This window comes from Trichophyton rubrum, assembly GCF_000151425.1.
Source record: "Trichophyton rubrum CBS 118892 genomic scaffold supercont2.5, whole genome shotgun sequence".
Classification (NCBI taxonomy): Eukaryota; Fungi; Ascomycota; class Eurotiomycetes; order Onygenales; family Arthrodermataceae; genus Trichophyton; species Trichophyton rubrum.
Genome location: NW_003456424.1, coordinates 612,693 through 624,019, shown reverse-complemented (window position 1 = coordinate 624,019; position 11,327 = coordinate 612,693). Strand labels below are relative to the sequence as shown.

At 46.8% G+C, this 11,327-nt stretch overlaps 3 protein-coding genes across 4 annotated transcripts; 2 read left to right on the top strand and 1 right to left on the bottom strand.

Annotated features, from left to right (window-relative positions):
• Positions 1–1,415: 1,415 nt before the first annotated feature.
• Positions 1,416–4,076, top strand: TERG_04952 (uncharacterized protein; the record flags this gene model as incomplete). The annotated part of the gene is made up of 3 exons (XM_003234311.2): positions 1,416–2,050; positions 2,110–2,536; positions 2,598–4,076. 3 exons carry the CDS (start codon positions 1,416–1,418, stop codon positions 4,074–4,076), a joined length of 2,541 nt encoding a protein of 846 aa, XP_003234359.2.
• Positions 4,077–5,743: 1,667 nt separating this feature from the next.
• On the bottom strand, positions 5,744–7,260 carry TERG_04951 (uncharacterized protein; the record flags this gene model as incomplete). Of its 2 annotated transcripts, XM_003234310.2 has the most annotated exons (2): positions 5,744–6,579; positions 6,636–7,260. In XM_003234310.2, 2 exons carry the CDS (start codon positions 7,258–7,260, stop codon positions 5,744–5,746), a joined length of 1,461 nt encoding a protein of 486 aa, XP_003234358.2. The 2 variants fall into 2 exon arrangements, with proteins under 2 accessions (XP_003234358.2, XP_047606456.1); XM_047749892.1 differs by lacking the exon at positions 6,636–7,260 and having other exon boundaries at positions 5,744–6,547.
• Positions 7,261–8,998: 1,738 nt separating this feature from the next.
• TERG_04950 (uncharacterized protein) lies at positions 8,999–10,765 on the top strand (the record flags this gene model as incomplete). The annotated part of the gene is made up of 4 exons (XM_047748348.1): positions 8,999–9,269; positions 9,333–9,875; positions 9,934–10,170; positions 10,248–10,765. The coding sequence occupies 4 exons, from the start codon at positions 8,999–9,001 to the stop codon at positions 10,763–10,765; spliced, it is 1,569 nt and encodes a 522-aa protein (XP_047604328.1).
• Between the last annotated feature and the right edge of the window lie 562 nt (positions 10,766–11,327).

The window sequence follows — 11,327 nt, the reverse complement described above, 5'->3', positions numbered from 1 at the left end:
GATCCTGCGAGGTCTAACCGTCCCGACCGCCACTGCGAAGCCCGAGAGCTCGCGTGGCCAGTCCAGGTGAGAAAAGCGCAAAGGATAACCAGGACGGTGAAGCAGACGAAGGCCAGCAAGATGCCATCCGGACCCAGCTGTATGTCTATTTGCACCCCATCCCGACTGGAGCCCTCACTTGGCGAAGCCTCCCGGCGCCCGCGGCGTCCGCCATAGCCCTGCGTTCATGGTTGCTGGTTGTCCGCCAAGTTGGCCGCTTTGCTGCTGTTCTCGACGTTTGGCTCGGAGGCCTCGCGCATCGTTTCGCCGTTGTCAACTATAAACTATACGAGCCCTTGGTCTTGGTCAGCCCAGGTCGAGACGCAGCCAAAACAGAGACAGGGAAGAAGGAAGAATTCGTCAACGTCCTATAACTTATAAAGAGACGCCAGGTGGCTGCCTGGTGCCTCGGACTGGGCGATTATTGGCATTTCGTTTCTTCTGACGCTGAACACCACTGGCTGCTGAAGCTTCGTGTCTCTCATTTATTCATTTATATCAGAGCCGCACTCGCCTGGTGAAGCCGGCTGCTGGTCCGTTGTTGATGCTGTCGTCGTTGTTGTCGATGGCGTCTGTCGAGATATAGACGTTATTCAACTAGATTTAGAAACAGACGGCCTCCGCTCTCATAACTAGCTAAATCCAGCATCCAACTAACTTATCCACCGCACACAAACACACACAAAGAGAGAGAGAGACGGAGAGAGAGAGGATCATGACTGAGGAGCCAAAGCCGGTCACGCCAGTCCTGCGGGACGGCGAAGCTGGCCTGGATACAACGGCGCCGACTGAAGCTGGCTCCCTCGGCGAGGAAGCTCCCAAGAAAGAGGCAGACGGCATAGTCGACGTCCCAGACGCAGAGCAGCAGAAGCAGGAAGCTCCCCAGCAGGGCTTCAGTGCCTATGTGGTAAGCATATCTGCTATCAATTGATATACAATTAGGCCAGCAGCAGCTAAATCATGTTTGGTTCCCGTTTTATCTAGAAATTATGGGCTTGGTGTGAGCCGATAGATGTAGTTCTTCGCATCTGCGGTTTCTTCGCTGCCGTGGCATCGGGCACTGTAAGTTTTCAATCTCTATATTATAGCTACTCTTGAAGACGCCAGCTGACCCTATCGTAGGCTTTGCCTCTTATGACTATCATCTTTGGCAAGTTTGTCAATATCTTCAATGACTTTGGCGTTGGCAAGATCTCCGGAGACGACTTCAGGGCCCAGATATCAAAGAATGCGTGAGTAGGCTATTTCTTTGCATGGTGATACCGGAGAACGTATTTTAACATATTCGAATTAGGCTCTGGTTTGTTTATCTCTTCATCGGAAAGTTTGCTGTAAGTATTTTTCTCCTTCTCAAGTCTCATCAAGGGGCGCTGCTGATGTCCACAAACAAGCTCGTCTACATCCATACCATCTGCTTCAATATTACTGCCATAAGAAGCGTCCGGAAGCTGCGTCTGCAGTATATCCGCGCCATTTTACGCCAGGAGATGGCCTACTTTGACACCTATACGCCAGGCTCTGTTGCAACTCGTATCTCGAATAATGCAAACCTCATCCAGACAGGCATGTCTGAGAAAGTAGGTACCTGCTGCCAGGGTGTTGCCATGCTGATATCCGCCTTTGTTGTTGCCTTTACTCAGAGCTGGAGGCTGACACTTCCCGTGGCCACCTCAATACCCACTGCTGTCACGCTTGTCGGCATTACTGTTGCCCTGGACGCTAAACTTGAAGCAAAAATACTGGACATATATTCCAAGGCTGGAGGTCTCGTCGAAGAAACATTAGGCAGTATCCGTGTTGTTGTTGCCTTTGGTGCCGGAGACCGTCTAAGCAAGAAGTATGATAACCATCTTGAGGCTGCCAAGGGGTTTGGTGTCAAGAAAGGTCCCGTTCTCGGCATACAGTACAGCTCGGAATTCTTCATCATGTACTGTGCCTATGCCTTGGCCTTTTGGTACGGTATTAAGCTTTTGCTTCAGGGAAAGATCGGAAGTGGAGGAGACATTCTCACGTATGCCACCCCATATATGTTTGCTTCCTATACGGTTTTGATATTAAACGATGTGCTAGGGTCTTGTTCTCTATTGTAATCGGCACTTCATCTCTCACCATGATTGCACCTACTCTAGGAGAGTTCACTAAGGCCGGTGCTGCTGCCAACGATGTTCTCAACATGATTAACAGGGTGCCAGAAATTGATTCGCTCAGCGCCGAGGGCCTGAAGCCCAGCAGTGTCAAAGGTGACTTGGAACTTTCTAACGCAGTTTTCTCGTACCCCGCCCGACCTACCATAAGGGTCCTAGATGGAGTCAATTTGAAGATACCCGCTCGTAAGGTCACTGCTCTTGTCGGGGCTAGCGGCAGTGGTAAGAGCACAATCATTGGACTCCTCGAGAGGTGGTATGATCCCGCCAGTGGTTCTATCACTTTGGATGGCGTAGACATTAAGGATCTGAACGTTGGGTGGCTTAGACGCCAGATTGGCCTGGTTCAACAGGTATGCATCCCTGCTCCCTTCCAAAATAAAACCGCAAGTTAGTGTCCTAACGTCCATATAGGAACCAGTATTATTCAACGACACTATCTACACTAATGTGCTCTATGGACTGCCGCCCGATGAAATAGCTCAGATGGACGAGGAGAAAAAGAGAGAGCTCGTTAGACAAGCCTGCATTGAGTCTAATGCAGACGACTTCATCCAAGGATTCCCCAAGGGGTACGATACTATTGTCGGCGAGAGAGGAAGCCTTCTCAGTGGCGGTCAACGACAGAGAGTCGCCATTGCACGTAGCATCATCTCTAACCCACCTATCTTATTGCTGGACGAGGCAACTTCCGCTCTGGATCCTACCGCTGAAGCTATTGTTCAAGCTGCTCTAGATAAAGTTTCTCAGTCCCGAACAACAGTGCTCATTGCCCACAAGCTTTCGACTGTCAAGAAGGCGGATAACATCATTGTCATGAACAAAGGTCAAGTTATCGAACAGGGAACTCACGAGTCGCTCCTAGATACAAAGGGGCAATACTGGAGTTTGGTTAATGCTCAAAGCCTCTCTCTTGCAAGTGACGATTCTTCTTCCGATACCGATAAGGAAACTGATACACAACCAGCCGAGATTTTGGAGAAGCATGCAACTACCAAATCAACTCACAGCAAAGTTCCCCACGAAGTTGCTGCCGAGTCGGAGGATGTAGCTCGAAAATTCTCCCTGTTCAAATGCCTTCTGATTATATTCTACGAACAACGACGTCATTGGCTCTTCTTCCTTCTAGGAGGCATTGCCTCCGTCGTCAGTGGCGGTGCATTCCCAGCCCAAGCCATTCTCTTTTCTAGAATTGTGACTACATTCCAGCTACCGAGAGATCAGTGGCAGGAGAAAGGGGATTTCTGGGCATTGATGTTCTTCGTCCTTGCACTCTGTATTCTCCTGACGTATGCGTCAATCGGGTTTTTCTTGACAGTTGCCGCCTTCCGCTCCTCAAAGTTCTACCGCAGCGAGTACTTCAAAGCCATGATCTCGCAGGATATTGCATACTTTGATAAACCTGCTAATTCCTCTGGCAGCCTTACTGCACGCCTATCAACTGACCCTCAGAACTTGCAGGATCTTCTCTCGTCCAACATTGGCCTCATCCTAATCGTTATTGTCAGCCTTCTCGCTGTTTCCCTCTTAGCCCTTGTTACCGGCTGGAAATTAGCTCTTGTCTCTCTATTCGGGTGTCTCCCTCCTCTCTTCCTGGCTGGCTTCATCCGTATGAGAATGGAGATGCAGGCCCAGGATAAGAACGCCAAACTATACTTGGAGAGCGCGCGATTTGCCTCCGAGGCCGTCAACTCCATTCGTACTGTTTCATCTTTGACATTGGAGTCTACCGTATATAACAACTACGGCGATAGACTGAAAAGGCCAGTGGCTAGATCTCTCAAATACACTGCCATTGCGATGATATTCTTCGGCTTCTCGGATAGTGTCGACACCGCCGGTAAGTCTCCTCTGTCTACCTACAGTACGCATCTAATTGTTGTTCTTTACTGACGTTATCAATAGCTATGGCGCTGGCATTCTGGTATGGTGGAAGGTTGATGTCATATGGCGAATACGATGCCCAGCAGTTTTTTGTCATTTTCATCGCGGTGATTTTTGGCGGACAGGCTGCCGGATTCATTTTTGGCTTCACAATGAGTAAGCTTCTTCCCGCGAACTGATTTGAAAATGATAAACTGACTTGCCCATTTTAGATACTACCAAAGCTCATGCTGCTGCAAATCATATCATACATCTTCGAGGACAGGTCGCTCCGATCAATGGTTCAACTGGTGAAGAACCTGCATCTACGGAGGATTCAGATGTGGCCGTGGAGTTCAGAAACGTATCATTCAGCTATCCCACTCGTCCTGACCAGCCTGTCCTTCGGAAAATTAACCTAAATATCCGTCACGGCCAGAATGTCGGTCTTGTAGGGCCATCCGGATGTGGAAAGACAACTATGATTGCTCTTCTCGAACGTTTCTACGACGTCACCTCTGGAGATATCCTGATTAACGGAAAACCATTGACCGATATTGATGTGACCAAATACCGTGAAACCGCCAGCCTTGTGTCCCAAGAGACCACGCTGTACCAAGGTACAATTCGGGAAAACATCCTTCTCGGTGTTACCCGAGATGTTCCTGATGAAGAAATTCACCAAGCCTGCAAGGACGCAAATATCCATGACTTCATAATTTCTCTTCCGGAAGGCTACAATACCGAAGCCGGATCCCGCGGCCTTTCATTCAGTGGAGGCCAAAGGCAGCGTCTCGCCACTGCAAGGGCCTTACTTCGAAACCCAGACTTTCTCTTCCTTGATGAAGCCACCAGTGCCCTTGACACCGAAAGTGAACGTGTTGTCCAAGCTGCCCTGGAACACGCCAAGAGAGGCCGAACTACTATTGCCGTTGCTCATCGACTCAGCACCGTCCAAGACTGTGATGCAATTTTCGTGCTCGAAGCTGGCAAGATTGTGGAACAAGGTACCCACCAAGAGTTATTGAGGCGGAAGGGCCGATACTTTGAAATGTGCAAGGCCCAGAGCCTCGACCGTGAAGCATGATACCCATGCTCGCCCTAAAAAAAAAAAAAGACGAACTAAAAATATACCTCTCCCATCTAGTCACAATCCTTCACTCATGTTACTTATAATGTCTCAAAATTTGCGTTCTTGTTCATAGTTTATCATCAGCAGTCTGCAGCGGCAACCGCATTTGTTATATTTAGAACATTATTTCACTAGGTAATCAGGATATATTTATGTTTATTGAAGAACCATATCTCGATTAGTTACGCTCTTGGTGTAACTTGAGCCAAAAGCATGGCAAACTAGTTAAAGTACATCGTTTCACAGTGGCTAATATATACCTTGCAAGAAGCCGGACGTGTTTCAGCCGCATTCTTGCCTAGTTATTCTATTGTCGAAACTCCGAAGACCGAGAACTGATTTATTTCAGTTATAACCCTGATACCCCACGGATAAATACATCAAAACCTTTCCAGTACCTTTATAACTCATAGTCTTTAGAAATTGATTCCAATCCTTTGCATGATCGTTATATTTGAGAGTCGAAAGTCTTCAAACGCTCCAGGGGGGGTGCAAATAGCCAATGAAGTATATTTCCTAAAACGGCTTAGCAGCCTTTAGCTAACAAGCACAACAGTGGGACACACTAAACAGTAACCTTAACATAGCTTCCACCACATTGGCGATCTCCCTCAATTTTGCAGGGTACATCAAGGGCTTTGAGAAAGCGGCCCCGTCCGATGAATCCGCATATGCGACCTGACTCAGGCGACCGCTCGACTCCGATGCTATGTAGCAGCCCATTAGGAAGTTTTGGAAGCAATTCCAGCTTCCTTGAAACCCGCTGGTAGTCACCAAATAGCTCATGGGCGCGTATATCTTCTCCAGTCAAGATTCCATGACCCAAAGTGACACAAATGTGGTCCTCTACCATAATGGCATGTGCCTCAGGGTTAGAATCAGGCTCAAGCAACACTGAATAGATGTCTCCGGAAAAGGATTGAAGATGTTCTTTGGTTATATTAAAAGGGAACTCCCATGCATTTTGAATTCGCATTGGATGCCATGGCGTGATCTGGAGTGTGCCGATTCTGCAGATGTCGATGTGGTTCACGCTAGTCTGAAGGACAGCCCTGACTTCCCGCGGTCCGTGTGGAGTCCATACTGACATGCCGGGACGAAGATTCTCAAGAGAAATGGTAGCATTGATAACCTCACTTTCCTTGCTGGAGATTCGGATATGGCAGTCTCCTGTAAAGCAAGGTCCGCTGGATCGGTTGTATTGAGACATACGTACTGGACGGTAAGGTGCTCCTGAGGATGACGGTCGTAATGGCTTAGGAGGTGGTAAGTTGTCAAACACTCCATCTAGCTCGGTCCGACAATTACAGAACAGAGGAGAAGCCTTGCCGTACATCAATGGGCCTGGATCTTTGAAGCTATTGCACATTTGGTTTACATGTGCATTGAGGATTGAGAGGACTTTCAGGAAATATTAGTAGAGTCAAGAATAATTGAGAAACTTAGGTGATGCTTACGGTAGTGCTCACCCCAACGGTGGTAGAATTCCGCGGATGACAACGCCATGCCTATTTGTCCATGCGGTAATTCACCAGCGATATCTTCAATAAGGCTCCGGTTGTAATCATCAGAGTGATCGAGACCTTTGATTTCAGTAGCCAGCCTTTCTAGTTTCTTTCGCATGTCTTCGATGCCAGTCAAAGGGAATCGGAAGTTCTCTGCTGTATCCTCAAGTGGATGGAAAATCCTTAGAAGTGTACAAAGCCTTGAGCGCATATAATGGTAGTCGCTCACAGCCCGAGGTACTGAGACTTCGTCGATGTTGATCACCTTATGCACCTGGATCTCCTTTGTCTCACCACCAACGGCATAAACAAGTTTGCCTCGTATAGTGACTGCGCGATTATTCAATACTTTACTGTGATGGATAATAATATCCCGTGACTGGCCATATTGAAGGCTTCCTAGCCTCAGTAATATTTCATTGCCAGCTGGCGTCTCTAGTTCCAAGCCAGGTCTGCTTCCTGAATCCACACTTAGCTCTGACGAAGGATCGTCCTGGAGAATAAGTTGTGCCTGTGGTGTAAATGTTGAATATAAATTTGCAACAGCATGGACAAACACAGTTCCTATGTCCATCATTAGTTACATTCCTATTAAGATCACTAGACCAAGCTATACATACCAATCATACCAGCATCCGGGATAAAAGCGAAGGTTCCACCGCCGATTTCAGCAATGGACTGTAACAGTGGTGAGCGGAGGTAGTACCCAAAGCCGAATGTATGGATCAATGGTAAGGTTCCTGTTAAGTTATGGTGGTCCAATAGTGTCTGGCGTAATTTGGGAACATATCCTTGAGCAGGACACATATGGTTGGGAGCACCTAGAAAGAATAATTAGTTTCGGAGAGCAGGACAAAAGTAAAAACGGAGGGATACGCACCATCCGTCAAGACAAGCAGAGACTGTATCTTCCCCTGGGCAGGATTCGTGGCGAGGATGTTGAGGCCTTTTTTCATCCCATGCCATAAATTGGTTGAGCTCTTGCCGTAAAGCTTGTCAATGGCACCCAACACAGTTGATTTGTTCTCTTTATTCATGGAATCAAGTTCAAAGGCAACCTATATGACAGTAGATAGTTAGCACTAGCTAAACTTACTGGAGAAGATTCTATCGTCCTTACATTAACCTCCGTGCAGAAAGTAACCACTGCAAGCCTATCCTTTTCATTGAGTGTTTCGATGATTGTCTTGGCGGCATGCTTCGTCAAGTCCAAGATGCTCAGACCAGTGTCCTCGCCGCCTCTCTCACCAGTCGGTATGGGAGCTGCGGAATTCATACTCCCGGAGATATCAATCACAAGAACGATGTCGCAAGGAACATGTGGGACATCGTTCTCTGGCTTGAGAGGAGGCTGGATGGAGACGATCATAGAATCCCTGTTGGGAATGGAGTATATGCTCAGTATCGGCTCTTGCGTCAGATTCTCTTCTATCGTGAACGTGCCAGCGCTAGTAGGCCGAAATGGAATCTGCTGGCCGTCGATAATCTCAAAACCGTCGTCACTAGAACTAGTAGCCATATTGTCTACTAGTTATACTTGGACAGAGAAATTTGAGTAACGAAGAGTAGTTATGAAGGAAAAATGGAAAGATTTGTGACATTTAGTGAATATCACATCCACTCTGCAGGATTTCCCGCCTTTTATAGGCAGCAACGCCAACATGGGAGAGGGGTAGATATCTAGTCATCCATTTTCAGCCTCCGCTTGGGCTCCTTCGTGAGGCTGAAAGAGGGCGGGCTGAGCCTCATGGGCAGTGACTGTGGCTGAATGAGGCTATTTCAAGGCGATCGTATTAACGACCAGACTAGCCGCTCGCCCCCGTCTTCCCGTGTCAGGCTCGAGAAAACGTCCCTTGCCAACCCCAACATCCTTCAGTGTGTGGTCCTTCTGTCTTGTTCTTCTTGTTCTTCTTTTATACCCGTCGAGGAAGAAGAGGAGTTGAAAAAAGCTCAGCACGTGATTCCAAATGCACGGGCCGTTTCTCCAGAAAATAGACGAATCTGGTTAGTGCAATTTTTCCCTCCCTTTTTGATCTGGCGAAAACGCGTATCAACAAGCGATTGTTATATCATATCTGGAAAATAAACGGAGAGATTTATGTATATTGCGGGACCCTCGGAGGCCGAAATGCTGCACTCCGAACTGATACCTCTACTCTCCTGGTCTGGGACATGGGAAAGAAAGATATAATTTCTGGCCTCAGCTATTCAGCATGTTAGATATTTCCAACTGGAAACTATCCAATGTCCCATCATATATACTATGATGTATTTGAGTACATATACTGCTTACAATTGACACTACCTTATCAGTGATGCCCAATTATTCATCCTCCCATTTTTACATTCCGGATCTATGGTATTCTTCATCACAAATAACGGCTCATTTCACTAACCCTTTACTTATGATCTGCTCTGGCTCCAGCTTTGATCTTCTAAGACTTCTAGTAGCTTTATTTCTGCCTTGGGGAGTCTGGATTATGTTAACGGCCACCAAACGCATTGCTCAGAATATCTGGTCACCTATTCCAGGGCCGAACCTTGCCAAGTTCAGCAACTTATGGATCCAGTATAATGTTCTGAGAGGTTCGTGTTATTCACTTTCATGGGTTAAGTCACACTTTTCTTTCTAATTACTGATCACCAAAGGTGTAGACTCTGGTCGGGTTTGGGAGACTATCCATAAACTACACCTAAAATATGGGCCCGTTGTCAGGATAGCGCCGAATAGTGTATCGGTTTGTCATCCAGATGCGTTGCGGACAATTTACCATGGCCCACGCGGGTTGAATGGGGGTGTCTTACTATCAACTCTGCGCCAATATAACTCCGAAAACCTAGTCAGCACACTCAATAGTGATCTTCACTTTTCTCGGCGAAGACATGTTTTCGGCTTGTATTCTGCCTCGGTTGTCGCAGGGTCAGCCCACCAAGCAATTTTCAGGACATACATTAACCAATTCATGGAAAGGATCGAGAATGAAACCTCCAGCTCACCGTCTAGGGTGACAAACGGGTTGGAATGGATAACATGGCTCACTGGTGATATCATGATTCGCTTGGTATATGGGAATGAACACAACATTAGACTCCTGGCAGATAAAGGGTCAAGAGACATAATGTCCGAACTTGTTCCTAGAACAAGTGCATCTAACACTACCGCATTAGAGGCAATAGCAACGCTATACCCAAGTCAGTGCATTTCCACAGTCTAATCCTTTCTGCCTTATTTTGACACTTACCTCGACAGGGGCTATTTCACGAATTCGTGCTTTTTTTCCTGAGAAATCAGCGATGGCAGAGTTTGGAATGAGACAGGTAGAGGCCGCTCTATCGAACAAAGCCAAACAAAAGGCAAGTGAAACAAATGGATCGCCCACCACACATCTTAGTCGTCTTGTGGGACTTTTCCATAGTGAAGGGCCTAGTCCTGAAATACCCGACCAAAGATATATTGCTAGCGATTGCTTGGATCATTTCATTGCTGGTAAGCCCCCAAGGAAATACTTATACAAGTTCTTTGATAGACCAATTAAACAATACTGAAACGTGGCATCATACAAGGTACTCGGACGACGAACGATTTTCTTGGTGCTATGCTTTGGCGGCTCTCCCACCCTGAAAATGAAGCTAGTCAAGAAAAACTCCGTCAGGAGCTTCATGAGGCGGGCATCAAGCCTGGGGAACATCCAGACCTCTCGACCCTGCAAAAGCTTTCGTACTTAAACTGTGTCCTCAAAGAGACACTACGCACAAACCCACCAATTCCGATACAGCTGCCAAGAGTAGTGAAAGACGATGAAGCCCTAACTGTGATGGGATTCATGATAGAACCCGGAGTATGTCATGATCATTCAATTCATACTCACGGTCTCTCAAACATAGCTAACATTGACGCTCTACAGACCAATATCGCATCTCAATCATACACTCTTCACCAAGACCCTAACCCGTACCCAGACCCGGAGAAGTGGAAGCCAGAGAGATGGGAAATCTCCCCAAAATCTGACGAATACCGCCAGATGCAGCGTTCATTTTGGCCTTTCGGCTCTGGAGCGAGGATGTGTACTGGAATGAAGTAAGATACCACTGACAGACTTCCTTTCCTGATAGGCATCGAATACTAATCAGTGTCTTTACATCGATAGTGTTGCTTGGGCTATGAGTCGATCGATCATTGCCAGAATCTTTAGTACATACAGTGTGTCATTGGATGACATATGGCTGGATGAGAATGGTATACTGCTTTCCCCTGAGAAAAGGAAAGATCTGTACCCTTCACTACCTAACCAACCCCTTAGGTTTAAGAAGATCTGAGTTGGCAAAAGAGATTTAAAACAATACCAGGCTGAAAGCCTAGGATTTGTACTTTAGGACCTTATCTCCACACAATATAGAGCCTCCTCTCTTGTCCAATACTGCATCCTTCCTTTATTCTGTAGTAAGTAGAAACATCCAACCTCTGCAGAAAGTAATGATGAGTCTAAGATCGTAAATGGTGCATATACTACACTTCGGGTAGCCCTAATATGGTCTATATACATATGTCTATCTGATTTCAATAAATAGCCAAATATAATAGAACACCGGAAATGCCCAAAAAAAAAACATGTGAAGAGCAGGATGCAACAAATGGTCATGAAA